General features: G+C 37.1%; 1 protein-coding gene across 1 annotated transcript in view; it reads left to right on the forward strand.

Moving 5' to 3' along the window:
* The window catches only part of LYST (lysosomal trafficking regulator), a 147,240-nt gene that overhangs the window by 47,650 nt on the left and 79,929 nt on the right, over positions 1 to 19,661 (forward strand). Inside the window, exons 17-25 of the mRNA XM_063082698.1 lie at positions 413 to 562; positions 4,098 to 4,235; positions 7,298 to 7,496; positions 10,015 to 10,146; positions 12,367 to 12,994; positions 13,743 to 13,920; positions 15,596 to 15,765; positions 16,978 to 17,208; positions 19,059 to 19,225. Of these exons, the coding sequence (XP_062938768.1) occupies positions 413 to 562; positions 4,098 to 4,235; positions 7,298 to 7,496; positions 10,015 to 10,146; positions 12,367 to 12,994; positions 13,743 to 13,920; positions 15,596 to 15,765; positions 16,978 to 17,208; positions 19,059 to 19,225 (1,993 nt within the window). The remainder of the gene's footprint in view (positions 1 to 412; positions 563 to 4,097; positions 4,236 to 7,297; positions 7,497 to 10,014; positions 10,147 to 12,366; positions 12,995 to 13,742; positions 13,921 to 15,595; positions 15,766 to 16,977; positions 17,209 to 19,058; positions 19,226 to 19,661) is intronic.

Genomic DNA, 19,661 nt, shown 5'->3' on the forward strand with positions numbered 1-19,661 from the left:
TGAGGATACTGATACTAAGGCAAAAGAAGGTTTCTCTACCCCTGCCCCCCGCACCTACCTCTTTAAACTCTCGAGACCCATACATGTGTGGCATGAATCCTTACTACTTTTTTGAAAAGGTTTTAAAGCCAAATAGCAGTTTAATTCAATTGAAAAAATAAAAATAGAAGGTATTTTGTTTTACACCATGTTTGAAACTGAGAAATCACAAATATTTGAAAGGTTGGGGTTTTCTATTTATTTGAGTTGTTTTACAAAACAGATTAAAGAGACTTTGTGAAATGTTGAATTATTTACCAGTTTTCCTTTGAATTTAATGTTACGACTGCTAAGATTGAAAGCGTAATGTTTCTGTTAAATTATTTGATTGATCATTGTTAATGCCTGTTGTATTAATGTTGATTTTCCATAGACCCTTCTTGAAGTTTGCTGCGGTGAAGATATTATTCATATCAGTGAGAATGAAGAGTTTAAGTTGGATATAGAGTCCAATGCTATAATCCAAGATGTGAAACTGTTAGAGGAGCTGTTGCTTGACTGGAAGATATGGAATAAAGCAGAGGCATGTAATATGTACTTTTCCCCCTTTTTCTTATTGTGGTAAAATACACATAAGATAAAATACACTATCATAACCATTTTCAAGTGGCATCAAGTACATTCACAGTGTTGTGCAACCATCACCCACCCATCTCCATAACACTTTTCATTTTGTAAAACCAAACCTCTGTACTCATTAAACAATTCCCCATTCCCCACTTTCCACAGCCCCTGGCAGCCACCGCTCTCCCTCTATGATTTTGACTACTCTAAGTTCCTCATATAAGTGGAATCATATAGGATGTGTCTTTTGTGATTAGCTTATTTCACTTAGCATTAATGTCCTCAAGGTTCATCCCTGTTGTAGCATATGTCAAAATTTTCTTCTTAAAGCTGAATAATATTCCTAATATGCTATTGTATGGATACACCACATTTTGCTTAGCCATTCATCCATCAAGGGACACTTAGGTAGCTTCCACATTTTACCTATAGTAAATAGAGACATGTACTTTTATTTTTATTTATTTATTTATTTTTCTGTTTACAGTTGGAAGACATTTTATTTTATTTTATTTTTATTTTTATTGAATCATAATTGATTATAATATTTTGGGGGCTCAACATTGACATGTGTTGATCAAATCAATATTACTTGCATATATATTGTTACAAATTGTCCTTACTCTTTATGCCCCTTGTCCAATCTCTCCCCATCCCTCTCTCTCTCTCCCCCCTCCCACCTCTGATAACCCTAGATCTCTTCTCTCCTTCTGAAAGAGTAATGGTTGATTACTCAGAGTTGTTGATTTGTTGCCTAGATGATCTGTGCGATGCTGAGAGGTGTGTTCATGTCCCCCAATATTATTGTAGAGCAGATGCTTCTTCGGTCTCTCTGGAATGTGCCTTGTGGAGAAAGATATCCTCTTCTTTTCTTTGGTCTCTGTTGGTGACTCTCCTTGTGTCAATGCACTCTAGTTGCTAGTGGACCATCTGCACGGTGGTTGTGGCTTCTAGCCGTTTTCATGGCAGCTGTGGTTATTGTGGTGGCTGTGGTAGGCCACCCACATGGAGGTGATGTTTCTGGCATGCTCCTTACCTAGTTGCTGGTGGCCCCCAGATCCATTCCTCAGGACCCCGGGTGGGCCCCATGGCACTGGGAGTGTGCCTGGTTGTGGGAGGGAGATACGTACTTTTAAACATTCATCTAATTCTTGTGAAGAAAAGAATGAATTTACTACTTCAATGTTATGTTAACTATAAATGAAAATCTGTGTTTCCTATTCAAAGTTTTGAACAGCCACTAGTAATACTGAGCTGGAAGGTCAAGATCAGAACTTGGGATGGCTGAGAACACTGTACTCAGCCAAGAGTATATGGGCTCATTTGGATCAGTTGGGAGCTTATATTTCCTATAAACTCTGAAAGGGTGGCCTCCTAAGAGTCTGGGGAGTCAGGTCCAGGAGAAGGGAAATGGACATATTTCTGAGTGGGCAAGCCATGCTGGACAGGAGGCAAAGCTGGGATTGTGGTGTGTGGGGCAAGGCCTCATCATAAGCATGAAGTAAGCAACATAGATAGATGTTAGGTCTGGGCACTGAATCTCAGCACCTGGAATGGAGAAACTGGTCTTCACAAGGACGCAGCCAGGCAATGAGCGCAGAGCTGTTTCCTCTCTGCCCTAGTTTTAAACATTCTTAGTGGTATAGGCTCACGCAGTCTTCTTAGTTATAGTGTAGACTGTCCCACCCCAAGTTTGGCAGGGTTCTAGTAGGTATTGGTGATTTTTGCAAAAAACTTGATTGTCTAGAAGTAGAATATAACAACATTATCATCAAACATAATTATTTAAAATGCAATTCAGAGTATATGCCTTTAGAATTTTTAAAAAATGTATTATTTGCAAATTTGGCAACAGTCTCTAAAAATTTAACATTATCATTAACAAGTTGTGAAGCTAAAAAACCAGTTTCATTAATAACAGTGAATTTAGTTCAAACATACCAGAGAAAAGAAAATTGTTTTTCTGTTATTCCCATAGAAAATTATATTACAAAATTATTGTTATGTGCAGAGACAATCAAAAAGTATGCAGCTAAAAGCATAAGAGAAAAGTATTAAAAAGCAGCTAAATAAACTATTGCTATTTTTCTGTGTTTTGTGGTATTTATGGTATTTGTCATTTTTTTAAATTTTGTAATTTATTGTGATTTCTAGTCTCATTTTGAATATTCACTTTTAAACCTAAAATAAGCATAGAGATGGATAGATAGGTAGATAGATAAAAAATGTGTGTAATATTGCAGGGAGAGAAAGCAAGTAAATACAGGGATATCATATATAAACAAATTAGAGCAAAGGCAGTATAAACATATAATAAAGAATATGCTCAGTTGCAGATTGGAAAATCTAACCTTAACTAAATGTCGGACAATTAGCTTATTTGATATTTTGAAGAACAAGCAAAACTTGGAGTTGTCTGATAAAAAAAAAAAATTCATTGAATTCAAATTAATAAAGCACTTTTGGATTTGAAATATTTTCTTTTAATTAATTGTTTTTGAGCTGAGTTTGATTTTTGTTGTTTTATTGTTGGTGGTGGTGATTTGTTTACACTGGCACTATTTTTCAAATCTGAATCAAGTTTTCATACTTAGGCTGCCTTGTCTCCCAGTTTTCGTGTGGCTTTTTCTTTTAGGGCATCTTAGCTCCATCTGTGAAGAGAGAGGCCTTGGTTAGAGTAGTGTGATTAAGTCCGTCATTTCTTAGTCTTTTCATTGTTCATTACTGTCCAATAATGGCAGAAGAAATAGTAAGACCTGCAACCCAAGCTTGTTAATTTTGCTTCTTGTTAACTGCGTTGTTGAAAGGTCAATTAGGGCAATAGGGTGAGGTGAAGATTACCTTTTAATATTATCTATGTAAGCTCTTTTTCTCTAGTATTGTGGATGATTTAAGGTTGATTCAATATGGGAGGAGCATTTTAAAGCACCTTTAAAGGATGCTAACTACTCTTTGAAGACACGGATTGTAATTGTGCAGAGAATTTTATTCTTTGGACTGAAAAGTAAAATTAATCCAAAAATGCAGAATTTTCACATTGTTTGTGACTTTTCAATTTAGTACAATTTGTTCTAAAATTATTTTGTTAAATGCTGCATATGCCAGTTAGCATTGAAATTTATACATTTTTGATAACACTGAACATAAATGATTTGAAAACGATTATATTGGTCATATGTAGGCTTCTCTAGTTTGAATAATTCTCTCAAGATCATTCACCTTTTGAAAATACATGTCATTTAACATCACAGAAAGGGTAATATACTAAAGCACTGAATACAGTATTGCATTCAACATAGGTACTTAGAAATGAAGTGTTGACAAAAAATAAAAGAAGATAAATCTTATGATTTCTTCTTTTCTGACAAATTTTAATCTTTCACACTAAATATATACGCAGTGTTAGGTTGTTCTATTGTGTATGTTCTAAAAAGCATGCAGCATGTTTTTCAGTAACTGTGTGCCAATTGGTTTGTGTGTTTTTTTTTTCTCAGCAAGGTGTTTGGGAAACCCTGCTCGCATCTTTGGAAGTCCTCATCAGAGCAGATCACCACCAGCAGATGTTTAACATTAAGCAGTTATTGAAAGCTCAAGTAGTTCATCACTTTCTGCTGACTTGTCAGGTTTTGCAGGTACTTTTCATGTTACTTTACCGTTGGAGGTATATTTTTTGTAGTCGTTTCTGTTTAATAACTCTGTACTATGGACATCAAATTTTTGTGGGACTTTCAGTGGGATTTTTTTCCTCCTTTTAATCCTCTCTGTTCTCCTGCTTCTATTCTTTCAAGAAATAGGAGTTTTTCAACTCCTGCCTCTTACATCTTAATCTTTACACTGTTGTCATTCCTAACTCAGTTGCAAAAGAATAACTACTACTAAATTTCTGAGATGTTTCTTTATGTTTGGGATATAGTAATAATTTTGTTGTCTCTTGAACATCAACAATAGTTGATGAATTTTAATTTGTTCCATATCCCTTAAATAACACCTTACAAATATGTATTATTTTAATAAACATGAATTTGCTGAAAGTCTATTTTATATGCTAGAATTAGCATCTTGAAAATACATCCAAAATAGTATGTTTAAAAATGGCACTAAATTTACCAGTTACATTGTGGTGTCTGTGCTGTGGCCTGGCTTCTAGTTAAACTTTTTTCCTCTGCCTTTATAGATGTCCTTTTATCTGCTTGGTTGGTATATTGGACTGTTTTTCAAGTCTTTTTTTTTTTTTTTAATGTATGAGGCATCTATTAGAACTTAGTCAAGTTAGATAAGTACAGATGTTCCTTGGGATCAGTAACGTTTTGTGTTTTTAGTGCCTTTGCTTCAGTGGCACTAGGGTCTTCTCACTGTAGTTGGGCTAAAATCCACAATCTGTGACAACATCCATAGGACGGCTTTTATGATCTGGCTGCCCTCCTGCCTCATCTTATACCACGAGGCCCGGGGCTTGCTTTCCCTTCCTACACAAGTGAAACTTTTCCCACCTCAGGGACATGATGTTCTTTTTGCCTTAAAAGTTACTGATCTCATTCTTTCCTGGCCAACTCCTGCTTATTCTTCATGCACACCTTAAAACTTAATTCTGGAGAGAAGCCTTCTCTGCCCTTTCCGTCTAAATTAACTCCTTCCCTGTTTTATGAACTTGCTCTTACTCCATGCGCATATAATTTGTTAGTTTTATGTTGTTTATGAGGTTGTAAACAGGCTTCCTCTAAACCTCATGAGGACAGGGATATGTTCTTCGTTGATCACACTGTAACCCCCGTACCTGGCACACATAAGCACCCAATAAATATTTGTGCAATCAATGAGCTCTTAAAAAAAACAAAATCATTTTGTTGCCTTTCTTGGCCTCTGTGGTAAATTAAACTGTTGTCTTCAGAAATACAGTGTGTTGGTCTCTCAGACCCCTGCTTACTGAATGTTTTATGCATCATTTATGCATCAGTTTTCCTCTAAATATGTTTCTTTGTATATTAGCTAATTTTTAATAAGTTTGTACGACAGTGGTTGTTCTTATTCAGTCCTTTCATGTCAGAAAAGTAGCATAAACTTGGAGATTTCAATATTTTCAATGTTTCAGTTCCATATTATTTATAAAAATGCTAAAAAAATCTTGGCACCAATTCCTTTTCCTGAAGAGTATATTTCTTTACCCTTCTTCCTTCAAAGAGCTCATTTTTGAGATTAATAGCTATTTATTAAACATAGCTTTATGTTAGATATTGTGGGAAGTATATAAAGAAATGAACTTAGTCTTTGCCTTTAAGGTGCCTCAGAGTCTTTATGGTATTTCAGGAAGATGAACAAATTGTTAGTATATTGGATGTGAAGCAGTTTCTTTGGTTTGTGAGTACAGTGTAAAGAACCTGAATGAAGTTGATAAAAATGGGAATGCAAAAATAGGAAGCAAATATGAAAGACAATATACTAAGAGAATTAACAGAGCTTGGTTCTCTTTAAATGCCAGCCTCGGGGGTTTTATGTTTTGTTCTGTAGCCTCGGTGTTCTCTTCTTAAATCTGAGGTAGTCAGACTAAATTGTTTCAAAATTAACATAAGTCCTCTGACTGTGCAGTACGCAAGAGTAAATGAAGAAGAGTGGATATGGGGACATGGATCTGGACATAGGGACAGGGAAGACGAGGAAGTTTACCTCCCGTACCCTTGATCTAGAGGCTTCTGCCACCCACTGGTGAGGCGGAATTGGAAGATATAAACAATGTATTTATATCCATCTTTATTTTTAGTAATTACTTGGCATTCTACCAAGTCTCATTATTCCAGGCAGTAGATGATGCAGTAGAAAGAGTTCAGAGGCCTGAGTCTGAATTTTACTTGTACTACGTACTTATTTTCCATGTGGTTTAAACTAGTCAAATAACCACTTTGAGCCTCACACTCTAGAAATGAGGGATAAAACCTCTCACAGAGCTGTTGTGAGAAAGAGCTTTGTAATCTGGAGCACATTGTGTTGATGTAACTAGTTTTGTCTATCAGAAATTTTCTCTTCTGTTCCCATAGTAGTAGTAGTAGTAGTAGTAGTAGTAGGGTTGGTGGTGGTGCTGGTGATAGTAGTAGTAGAAAAAGAGGTAGTAATACCAATAGTAGTAATGGTAGTACTAACAGTAGCTAATATTTATATGGGGCTTACTATATGAGGCACTATTCTAATAATTTATGTCATTTAATCCTTATAATAATCCTATGAAGTAGCACTAGTACAAGGGTACTTCAAGAAACTCATGGAAAAATTTGTATTATCTTTCCGTTCTGTTTTTCCGTGAACTTTTTGAAGTACCCTCGTATTGTCCCATATTATAGACAAACTGAGGCATGGAGATGTTAAATAACATACCTAAGACCACACAGCTAGTGTGAGTGGAGGGGCCACAATGCAAACCTAGGCACTTTGGCTTCTGAGTCCATGCTCATGAGTGCTGTAATATAACTTTGCCTCAATTAGTCAAGATAAATGGACTAGAATTAAGTTGCCCTCAGTTTTAATGAATTTTTAATAGCAAGTTTGCTTGAATTGAGAAATAGCAATTCAATTTAATGGTAAATATGGTCAGACGAGTGTAGTAAACCAACAGAATTCTATCTTAAGAAGAATATCTTGCTTAAATGAAAAATATTCAGTAAGTTGGAAGTTGTCTTTAAAGAGAGTTTGATTTTTATTTTTTCAGGAACACAAAGAGGGGCAGCTTACGTCCATGCCCCGAGAGGTTTGTAGATCATTTGTGAAAATTATAGCAGAAGTCCTTGGATCGCCTCCAGACTTGGAATTATTGACAGTTATCTTCAATTTCCTTTTAGCAGTTCACCCTCCTACTAATACTTACGTTTGTCACAACCCCATCAACTTCTACTTTTCTTTGCACATAGGTAGGTACGGTCATTTTTGTTGGAGCTTGGCTATCTCTACCCTCATTTTATTCTTCCCACTTGATTCATATTTGTTTGATATTCATTGAACGGCTTCTCTATGCTAGAAACTTCCCTAATTACATACTGGGGTTGAGACAGGGCAGAGGGTTATAGAATGAACCAGACATGGTCTCTGCCTTCAGGGAGCCTAAATGCCAAGAGGAGAGAGGAGACATACTCTCAAATAACTACAATACAAAACAATATTTGATAAGTACCTTATAGACACAAAAGAACAATGAATGAGATTTCAGAGAGAGGGTATTTAATAGATGACATGATATCTGACATGGGCATTGAAGAATTTGGGTAGAATTTGGTAGGTAGACTGAAGAATTAGCAAAGAGAATGACTTAAAGGGAGGAAAAATAGAAAGGGAAAAAAATAAGGAATTCTACCTAAGTATAGGGGATCTATATAAGAGAAATGAGAAATAATGCCATAAATGTAGTTGAAGATTATCATTTATTTATTTTTTTCCCATAAGGTCATAATAAATGGATCCTTGAATGAAAGTCCAGAGAATTTGAATTTGTATTCTAGTTAGAAGTCATTGAAAGTGTTTTGTTTGTTTTGAGCAAGGGGATATGATGTAAGTAAGTTATTGCAGTAGGATTCAGGAATAAGAAACTAGGGGAAGTAAGACCAATTAGAGCAGTCTGTAAGAAACAAAGTAATAGAATCTGGGCGTAGTAGCAGTGGAACTGGAAGGAGGGGTAGGTGGAGAAATGGGAGGGTAGGATGGATGGCTCTGGGATGTTAGGGAAAGAGGACACTGTAATGACACGTTGCATTCGAGGTGTCCTGTAGTTATTCGTAGCATAATTATCTAGCAGACGATTGGAAAGAGGGTTATAACATGGGGGAGGTTACAAGGAGCTACCCATGTAGAAGTGAGCTGAAGCCCTGAGAATAGATGAGTCCACTGAAAAAGAGTGTTTAGAGAGAGAAGGAAAGAGGAATGAATCTAAGGACAGAATTACTGGTAACATGACTGTTTAGAGGATGGGACAAGAGAAAGATGGAATAATCAGAGATTTTAAAGAACTAGGAGAATGGTATGTGGTAAGCAAGCAAGCAAGCGTGAACCTGTGAGAAAGACAGGTAGTAAATTGAGAGTGGAAAACTGGTTGTCAACAGCCATTTTAAGAAATGTAATACACGGATAAAATGATTGAGCAGCAGTAAAAATCCAAATGAAATTAGATGGCTAATCTATGTGGTGGGCTCAGCGCATTTAGTGGATAAAGTGCTGCATAAGATTCTGGGAGCAGGGTAGTCAAGTAAATGAATAGAATGTGAAGAGGCCTACATCCTAGTCGAGGGGAGAGAGACATAAACAGATAATCGCCCCACACCGTGTGGAAAGCATAGGGAGAAGTCAACGTTTCGTTTTCTGGTAGCACTGAACATGATGAGGGCAGAGGGGGCCTTTCCTGGAGGAGGTGATTCCGGCTCTGAGTCTGAAAGGATGCCTGGGAGTCCAAGGGAAGGCCTTCCAGGCAAAGGAAACAACAGGGAGCCATGAGAAGTTGGCATTGTTGAAATGTCACATAAGAAGCCAGGCTGGAGAGCAGCCCGGGGACAAATCATGGAGACGCTTGTAGACAAGAAGCTTGGGCTTTATCCAAGGTGGTCAGGAGGCAGCAGAAAGCCACTGGCAGGTTTTAAGCAGGAGTCAACATTTGAGAGAGAGAACTCTGGTAGCTGTGAGGATTTGAAGGTGACAGGATGTCCATCAGGGATGCCATTTAGAGATCCATGATGGTAATCCAGGTGAGAGAGATGATAAAGCCTGCATTACAGCAGTGTGGTTGGTTTGAGAAGAGTTGAAGACACAGGAAATAAAGTCAATAGAACTTGGCAAGTGACTCACCGTGGGTAAAGGAAAGGTGGTCGTTGAAGGTGGCTCCAGTTGTGTGTGAGGAGCGGGCTTCTGCCAAACTAAGCAGAGAACACATGGGGAGTGCGTTCAGGGCAGAAAGGTGATGCCAGTGTGGATTGGTTGCATTTGTGGTGCGGTGAAGAAACAAGGCCATCGAATTTACAAGTGTGAAGCTCAGAGAGGAAGGTTAAGCTGAGAGTATTAGTCTAGGGGTCATGTTAGACACTGGAGGGGATGTGTGAAAACATAAGACACAGTCCCATCCTCAAGGATAGGTGGGTGAACCATGTCCTTGAGAAATCATAACATAAAATAATGAACAATTAAGTGTAAAACCACAGAAATAACTAAGTACAGTTGGAATTCAAAGAAAAGTTAATGTGGCCAATGATAATCAACAACAACAAAAATCTGTAGTAAGAAATTGTAGAGTATAATTACTCACACAACTGTGTATTAGTGTATAGTTTGCCATGTTTTTTTCTCCTTGAACATCTTTTTTTGTCAAAATATAATGGTTTGCTTTTGAAGTTATATTTTGTTTTATCCTTTTTCTAAATTTTGCTGTCTCAAAAAATTTTTCGATTCTAGATGGCAAGATTTTTCAGGAGAAAGTAAAATCAATCATGTACCTGAGGCACTCCAGCAGTGGAGGAAAGTCCCTTTTTAGCCCTGGATTTATGGAAATAAACCCGTCAGGTTTTACTGCTTCACCACCTGAAGGTAAAAATAGCAATAATGATATCACAACCTTTCCCATTATAGTTCTGAATATTTACAGACAGTTCAATTGTGCATGTTTTAGCAGTATAGCAAAACCTGATATTCAGACTAAATAAATGGAAGATTAAACTTAAGAATTATAGAATATATGTATAGGATCCATTTTTTACTACTTTCTGATATCAGTAACTCATACTCCATTTAACAAGAGAGACCCAGCACAGGTCCTCAGGAGAACTTAAAAAACAGGTGAGGCTCCTGCCTTCTTGCTCAGGCATTCTCTGGCTAATCTTACCATAGTCACTTGTCTTTTATTAAGCTTCTGATTTACTTTTCCATTTTTTTCAAAAGCTTTTTTTGTCTTTCTCTCTTCTTTCTACCTAAACCAATCGTTCTAGACAACTTCACTTGCCATATGAATGGCCATCCAGTACTCCAGCCTCACGTTCCTTGACTCGGGGACCACCCCCTCTTCTTAGCTACCAGTCTCTCGCACCTGTCCTGGACTTTATCATCAGCAAGAATGCTTACAAGCACCTCTACAACTCCCGTATCCCACTCTCTATTCTCCCATATCCCACTCTCTATTCTATCTATAGGATCTCTTTTTAAATCACATGCATCACTCTGAAACGGTTTCAAGTTCAATCATGCCCCTATTTTTTCCAGGTCTTTTGAATGGAATCTTTTGGCAGGCAGCTTTAGCTCTCCAGCCAAAATTCAGAAATAACTGGAAAATCTTCTGAGCCATGGAGCTATTTTATTGCCACAAAGCCTAGGTTCTAAAGCAGTTCATTCAGTGCCTATATAATCTATATCAGTGCTTCTCAAATTTCAACGTGCAAAAAAAATCACCTTGTTAAAAGATGGATTCCTGGGACCCTCCCTTCTACATATACTAGGTCTAGAGTGGAGCCTGAGAAGGTGAAGTTCTAGCAGTCACACAGGTGGTGCTGATTCCGTGCTGCTGGTCTGCGGACCACACCTTGAGTAGTGTATTAATCCATTGCTGTTACTCATAACAAAATACCTGGAACTGGGTGATTTATAAAGAAAACAATTTATTGCTTACAGTTTCAGAGGTTGGGAAGTCCAAAGTCCAGGGAACACATCTGATGAAGGCTTTCTTTGGTGGGAACTTCAGTGATAGCAGGGTATCACATTGCAAAATGGAGGAGCAGAGAGAGCATTGAGACACAGACTTTCCTCTCCTTTTAAAATCCTCAGAACCACACCCCTGACCACCACTGTTAATCCATGCACTAGGGCATGGTCATTACAATCTAATCACCTCTTCAAGGATCCACCTTTCAGTTACCGTAATAGGATTTCCCACCCTCTCAACAATCACAGTGGGGGCCAAGTTTCTAACAGATAAAACCTGGGGGACACAATTGAAGCTTCAGTGAGTTTGGGGGGGACATAATTCAATCCATTACAAGTAGCATGCACTACTCTTACACTACACTTACAAGGAGAGTGATTTTTCTGGTCTCTTCCTCTATAGACTATATGAAGTAACATTGGAGAGCTGTAGCAAGAAGTGAGAAGACTGTTGCATCTCACTAATAGCAGCAAGAAGTAGCTACAAAAATGGAGGAGAGAGAACTGTCTAGAGCCATTTAGTCTCATAATAAGAACAAGCACTACCATTTATTGAGACCCTGTTATATGTCAGGCAGTGTGCAGGTGCATCACAAATGTGCTCTCACTTAATCCTTAAAACAACACCGCAAAGTGGATGTTATGAACCCTCATTTTACATTTGTAGAAACCCTCATTTGGTACAAGTATGTGATTTACCTAAGGCCACCTCACTAACAGCACTGTCACTTGCATCTGGTTACATATAACAAAGACCACACTCTTTCCACGTATCAAACTGCATCCTGGTGACTGCAGCCTGAGGTTAAACTAAGCTTCACTTCATTCACTTAATTTCACCACAATAGAACCATTAATCCTAATGCCTTTGAATGTTTCAGTCAATATTATGTTTTGTTAAGGAGACAAGGAAAGACATTTGTTTTGGGAAGATTGTAAAAGAAAGTGGTTAAAAGACAAATAGTTTGGCATTTAAGAATTTTAAGCATTAGTTACTAGGAAAATTAACCTATGTGGATTCTTTAACAGTGCTAGATAAATGTACTCTTGCTGTGGTTGTGACTTAGAGTGCAGAAGAGAAGTGGTCCCACTTAAAAATCTACCTGCTCTTACCAGGAAACAGTTCCTCCAGTATTATACCACAACAGACGGCTGCCCATATGCTGCGTTCCAGAAGCCTACCTGCATTTCCCCCTTCTTCACCACCAATGCAGCCACGAAAACTGACTGGAAGTTTGGACCATAATATTGACAAGTTACAAAATATTGCAGATACTTATGTTACTACCCAACTAGAGAAACACATTGCTTTGGGGAATTTCAACGCACTGAAAAAAGGCAAAGAAGATACATTCATCAGTAGCTGTGAGTCTGCAAAAATCTTTTGTGAAATGGAAGCTGTCCTTTTAGCCCAAGGGTCTGTCGATGGTGTCCCAAAAGGAACATTGGGATTTCCAGTAGTCAAAGTAGATCATAAAGAGTTGGGAGCAGAACCCAGATCAGACGATGACAGTCCTGGGGACGAATCTTGCCCACGCCGGCCAGATTACCTAAAGGGACTGGCCTCATTCCAGCAAAGCCACAGCACTATTGCAAGCCTTGGGCTAGCCTTTCCTTCGCAGAATGGATCTGCAGCTGTTGGCCGTTGGCCAAGTCTTGTTGATAGGAACGCTGAGGACTGGGAAAACTTTGCCTTTTCTCTCGGTTATGAGCCCAGCCACAGCCGAACTGCAAGTGCCCACAGGTACTCATGTGTTCTTGTGTGCCCTCCCCTTTGTTCTGCTGTTCTGTGACGAATCTCTACACTTCCAGAAATGTCTTCATTATGCTACTTCTTACGTAAAAATAAATGTCTTCATTATGCTACTTCTTACTTTCAACATATGTATTGATAACAAACGGAAAGGTGCTTTTCTCCCTATTTTAATACTAGACAATATTGAATTCAATATTTAACCAAAGGTTAAACCATAAGTAGCTCTCAAAGAAAAAAATCTCTTGTGGTTTATTATTAACTAATGCCTTCTAGTTATTAGAGAAGAATTCTTTAGTTCAGGGAAATGATAAGATTTATTATTGTTTCCAGTAGCATCTCGAGTAGCACCGTCCAATGTCACTTTCTGTGATGATGAAACGTTCTGTCTGTGCTGTGCAGTACAGTAGACACCAGCCATATGTGCTACTGGGTGCTTGAAATGTGGCTAGTGGAACTGAGGAACTGAATTTTTATTTAATTTTAAACAGTTTAAAGAGCACAAGTGGCAGTGACTACTGTATTAGATATCACAGGTAGAACAGAATAGTGTATAGTAGACTATATGACCAAAAAAGATGAGCGATAAAAAGTTGTGGTTACTCTGTTAATTACAGTTAAATTAGGAAGTGTTTCTTAAACCTTTTGAACATGTTTCACATGTGAAAATTCTCTCTCCTCAGCACAGTTCCTAAGGTAATTCATGTACTTTTCTCATTGGTGCTGGGCTCTGTTTTAGTGTAACTGAAGACTGCTTGGTCCCTGTGTGCTGTGGGTTATATGAACTGTTGAGTGGAGCTCTTCTCATCCTGCCCGATGTGATGCTTGAAGATGTGATGGACAAGCTTATTCAAGCAGACACACTGTTAGTCCTTGTTAACCACCCGTCACCAGCCATACAGCATGGAGTTATTAAAGTAAGGGTAAAAACTAAATAAGTTTTGTTTTCACTCAGAAAAATAAATATATGTGTTAATTAAAAATTTGAGTACATATGTTAGAATAGACCTAAAGCTTAGGAATAATGAACTAACGTAGTTTGTTACTTCTTACTCATTTTTTTGTATGTATGATCTAATTTTAAATCCTTCTTCTTATGTTGATTCCGATCAATGTTTTTTAAAACTACCAATAAATTCACATGTAAGTCTGTTTTGCAAAAATTACGAGAAACACACGATTCACTGGAAATCTCTCCTGCGGTGTAGTATCAAATTTTAGACAATTACTTCAGATCTTGCTCAGATGTCACCTTTTCAGAGGCCTTCCCTGATCACCTTATGAAAATCACTTCCTCTAGCCCTACTCCTTATTTATATTCTATGACAGCATCCTATTTATGTCTTGTATTTATGTTTCAGTATATCTCTCACACTGACATATAAGCTGCGTGAGCATAAGCATCTTATGTCTAGTATATAATAGGTGGTACTAAGTATATGGTTGAATGAATAAATGTTTGATATGAAAGGTTTCCATTAGAAAACAACCCAGTGTTGAAATGGGCTTTTAAAGATTCTCATTTTCTTTAGTTTGTCTGGATGTAGTAGTATTTAATCACTTGCTGTTCGTCCCAGTATTTATTGAGCTCCTGTTTCATGGGCAAGGCACTGGGCTAGTTGCTATATGGGGCATAAAGATGAGTAATATAAGCCACTACGTTCAAGGAGTTTATAGACTAGTCGAGGAGAGTCATGTACACATCTAAGTAAAATGTAAGGGATTCCGTGATGAGTGCTGCGGCGGCAGTATTAATGAAGAACAGGAGCATGGGGGGAAATTACTCTGAAGGGAGAGATAGGGAAGGATTCACGCAGGAGGTGTACGTTATATTATGCTGTAAACTTAGAAAGCTTTTTAAGTAGGGAGGTAAATAGATGTGTGTTTGGGGAAGAGAAGTCTGTCCACTCTGAGGGAGTGATTGAAAGGGAGAGAGAGGTGGAAGTGTCCTATGTCAGCAGGCTAGCATCGTAGTCCAGAGAGCAATGATGAGTTCCTGATCTGGGGTAGTGTGAAGTCAAAGGACAGACAGGTTGTTTGAGAGACGTGAGTTTAGCCTTGAAGTCTAGGAGTGTTGTGCTACTCTCTTTGAAGATTGGAGCCATGGAATAAGTAGGTTTGGAAGGAAAAGTAATTTGCTTTTACACATGTTGCTTTTAAGAAACTAGAAAAGGATGGAAATTCAAGCCTGTGCTAAGGATAAATAATCTGTCCAGAAGTCTAGTAATAGAGGTCTAGGCTTGTATGTGTAGATTTGCAGAGAGCATAGTGTACCAATTTTTTTTCCTTCAGAATTAGGTGCAGATATTTTACTTATACTCCACTGAGGGGCTGCCAGTCTACTTGGTGTCCATTCTTCGCTAAAAATGTCAGTTCATCGGCACAAAAGTATTACGATCTCCAAAATAGAGTCAACATTAGCATTCCACAGTAGTCAGAAACAAAGTTCATTTTTGTTTTGCTATGGAGGTGGCATTTTCTTTTGAGCTTTCTACATTGTTCTATATATATTAATTTAAACAATACTGTCTGATTTGTATACATTATATTAAGTTAGTACATTACCTAAATTATCCTAAATTTTTTCTTTAGCTATTAGATGCATATTTTAATAGAGCATCTAAAGAACAAAAAGATAAATTTCTGAAGAATCGTGGCTTTTCGTTGCTAGCCAACCAGTTGTATCTTCATCGGGGAACTCAGGAATTGTTAGAGTGCATCATTGAGATATTCTTTGGTCGACATATGGGCCTTGATGAAGAGTAAGTAGGTGCTTCCCTCCACCAGCTGTGGGGATCTTTTGTCTTAAATGTAAAATTTAGTAAATTCACTCTTTAAATTATTTGGTCACCTTTAGGAAAAATCTGCCAAAAGTCATTTTCCAGGTAAATCAGTTTATTATTTTCCATATGATATTTAGTATAATTTCTTTGTATTTCATTCGCTGATTAGAAACTAAAATAAATTCTGCATCCAATGAAAGAAAGTGATAGTTAATGTGTGGCATGCAGTGTCAAAATGAGGAGACTAATTGAAAAGAAAGGTGGCTTGTGTATTCTCAGCGACAGGTTCCGTGAGTGCTCTGTGCAGGACCTCCTCACACACCTTCAGGGCCTTCTGGTTATCTGGGAGAAGAGCAAATCCCTCACCTGGAATTCCTGATGTACTGATTGCTAAGACGACCCCAGTGTAATGCTGAAGGATTAGCAAAACAGTGCAAAGAGAAAAGAACGTTTTTCTTCCAAACCACAAGTTTGGCAGAAAAGTTAATCTGTTATTTCTGTCTGTGATAAAGTAGAGAGAAATGTGTGTCTTCTTATTGTGGTAGACAGATTCAGACCTTGAGGAATCTACTTATTTACTGTGGTAATTTCAATAGTATTTTTCATTTGCATAAGCTTCTGGCTTTTTCAAAGCAATTCTGCATTATCTCATTTGAGTCTCACAACAACCTTGAGAAGAAAATAGAGCAAATACCACCACACCTATTTGACACATAAGAAAAACGAGGTGCAAAATGCTTAAATAATAACACTTTGTCACAGAGGCAAATAGTATTGGGACAATTACTCCAGATTCATTCCTTTTTGCTAGACCTCTTTACTAGCTCACTGTCTCAAACACTATGTGAGATAATAATAATTTTCCTGTGCACTTGTTATATAGTCCCCTAAAGAAGGAGTACTTTGAGTTACATGAGGGGCCCATGGATGAGTTAAAGTGAGTCAGTTAAAACCATGAAATTGTATGCATATTTATCTTGGGATGACCTTCTGGCAATAGCTTTTATCTTTTTATTGGGGAGGATCTATAATAATAAAAAAAAAAAGCTTAAGAATCCTTACTCCTCAAATTTGTTTTGTTATAGCTTCAAAATCAGGTTAACAAAATGGCCCATAGTTGCAATCATTTTCCTTACCTTGTGACTACTAATTCCTTCTAACGTGCTCTTAATTGTGTATCGTTTGTTATAGATTTGATCTGGAAGAAGTGAAAAACATAGGACTTTTTCAGAAGTGGTCTGTCATTCCTATTCTGGGACTAATAGAGACTTCTCTGTATGACAACGTACTCCTGCATAATGCTCTTTTACTTCTTCTCCACATTTTAAATTCTTGTTCTAAAGTAGCAGATATGTTGTTGGATAATGGGCTCCTCTATGTGTTATGTAATACAGTAGCAGCCCTGAATGGATTAGAAAAGAAGTAAGTTTTAAATTATTATTTTAAATTACATCTGATTAATACTTTAGAAAGAGAAAATGTTAGTAACAGGTTACTTTAAAGCATCTGAATTTTCATACTTTCAAAGAATTTCTTTTCCACAAAACTTATTAGGTTAAAATTAATTTGTAGAGAGAATTTCTTTTATCATTTTCAATAGTTAAGAATAGGGTGTTGGGCCGAGCCCGTGGCGCACTTGGTAGAGTGCTGCGCTGGGAGCGTGGCGACGCTCCCGCCGCGGGTTCGGATCCTATATAGGACTGACCGGTGCACTCCCTGGCTGAGTGCCGGCTGAGTGCCGGTTGAGTGCCGGTCACGAAAAAACGACAAAAAAAAAAAAAAAAGAATAGGGTGTTCATATGACCTACTTTTAGTTATTTAGAACTTGAGGACAAGGAGAACAAATTTAGCTGCCCCCAGAGATATTTACTAAGCTTCCACCATCGGATTATAAAAATTATTATCCTCATTAGGAATAGGCAATTGAGGATTGGACAGATATAGTAACTCATTGAAGATCACACAACTAGTAAATAGCAGAGAACGCGAGACTGAATCTGTCTCACTTTAAAACGGTTTTGAACTCATATGCTGTCTATTAGATACGATATCACTGTCTGCCACCATAAATCAGGGTCTAATAGCCAAAAGTACATTGCCAAATGGTTGCCCACCAAACTGATTTAACAGCTTTAAAAAATATGTTAAAGGATTAGATTTTTATTTAGATGTTGTACCTTTGGTGTCTGCATTTATGATGTATAGTATAGTATTTAAATTAGCATACTGTTAAAATATAAATCTCCAGAAGCACCATCTTGTTGCACATTAAAGTATTACATGTTATCTGTGTTTTTGCAAAGAGAACAGAGGATATCCTTAGTGATTCTCTAGACCAAAGAGAAACTCCTTGTATTCAACTCAGTTCAACTTTTATTGGTCGTCTGTTAGATTTAGGGTCTATGTGCTAGGCATATGGGAAATGCAAAGAAATACAAAGTGTTGTATTTCCTCAAAACACTTGGTCTTGATTACAATCCAATGCATGAAACTGGTAGAATTTAAGAAAGGTACCTGCAGGTGTGGTCTGAAAGTAGTTTTTGTTTGTTTTTAAATAAATTGTGCTTACTGAATCTCCTTGTGTGCTACTCTATTAATTGGTCCAAGACAGTTACAATTCCTAACCCTTGCTTGATATGGAAAAAATAAATGGAGAGAAGTGTTCAGGCCTAATGTCACACCCTGAGGTAGGTTATCAAGATTAAAATTGAGGGACAGAAGCAACTAATTCATATTTACTGGGTATTTATAAGGGGTTAATATATGTTCAAATATTTTAACTTTTTTAATCTCTAAGGTAACTATAATTCATACAAATGAGGTTCAGAGAGGTTAATTAATTTATTCAAATTCACCCTCTCTGAGAAGCCTTCCCAGAAGGTTCGTGTTCATACCCATACAATCTTCACCTTTAGTGTGGGCTGGGAACCTGCTTATGTGTTCCCACAGTATCTTGTGTTAATGTCTGTTGTTACACTTACCACCATTTACTGTTTATAGTGATCTCTTTACTTTTCTGGTCTTCTAAAAAACTGTATTTTTGACAGGAGTCAACAAGTGTCATTTCTTTTCCTAGCATGCAGTATGTATTAACTGCCATAGAGTAAGCATGAACACTTATTGAGTAATTGCATGAATGAATGCATACTGGTAGAATAGGAATTTAAGCCATTTAAAGCAGTTCTTTTTGTCTTAAATTATTTGCTCTTTTTTTTTTTTTTTTACAAATGTTCTGTTTTGTTCTTTTTGTTTGTTTGTTTTGTTATCTGTAGCATTCCTCTGAGTGAATACAAATTGCTTGCTTGTGATATACAGCAACTTTTTATAGCAGTTACAATTCATGCTTGCAGTTCCTCAGGCTCACAATATTTTAGGGTGATTGAAGACCTTGTTGTACTGCTTGGATATCTTCAAAATAGTGAAAACAAGAGGACACAAAGTAAGATTTAATTTTTATGGATTTTGGGGGGGAGTTGTATAGTAGCCAAACATGTATTTTGTATCAAGAAAACAAGTATTTGGTCCTAACCTCTTTCTTCTTGCTAACTTCTTTACTGAAAGTTTAACCTTAATTTTGTGATGATATCAATAAGCTTCAAAAAGAAGCCTTTTTGAGTGGAAAAAATAGTAAAAGTGATGCTTTGATGTAACTTGCAACACATTATTGAATGAAGTCACTGATTTTTCTTACCAAGTAGAATTAAAAAGCTTACATTGGATAATATGCCCTTTAGGTTTTTTTAATGGCAAATACAAAGTGAATATGAAACAGGATAATGTGAGAAGCTCTGGTTAAACTTTTGCCTTATGTACAAAAACGTCTGTTCTTCAAAATAATTATATAAAATGAAATAAATTTGTAAGCTGATATTTTT

Source organism: Cynocephalus volans, chromosome 18 (genome assembly GCF_027409185.1).
Source record: "Cynocephalus volans isolate mCynVol1 chromosome 18, mCynVol1.pri, whole genome shotgun sequence".
In the NCBI taxonomy this organism is placed as follows: Eukaryota; Metazoa; Chordata; class Mammalia; order Dermoptera; family Cynocephalidae; genus Cynocephalus; species Cynocephalus volans.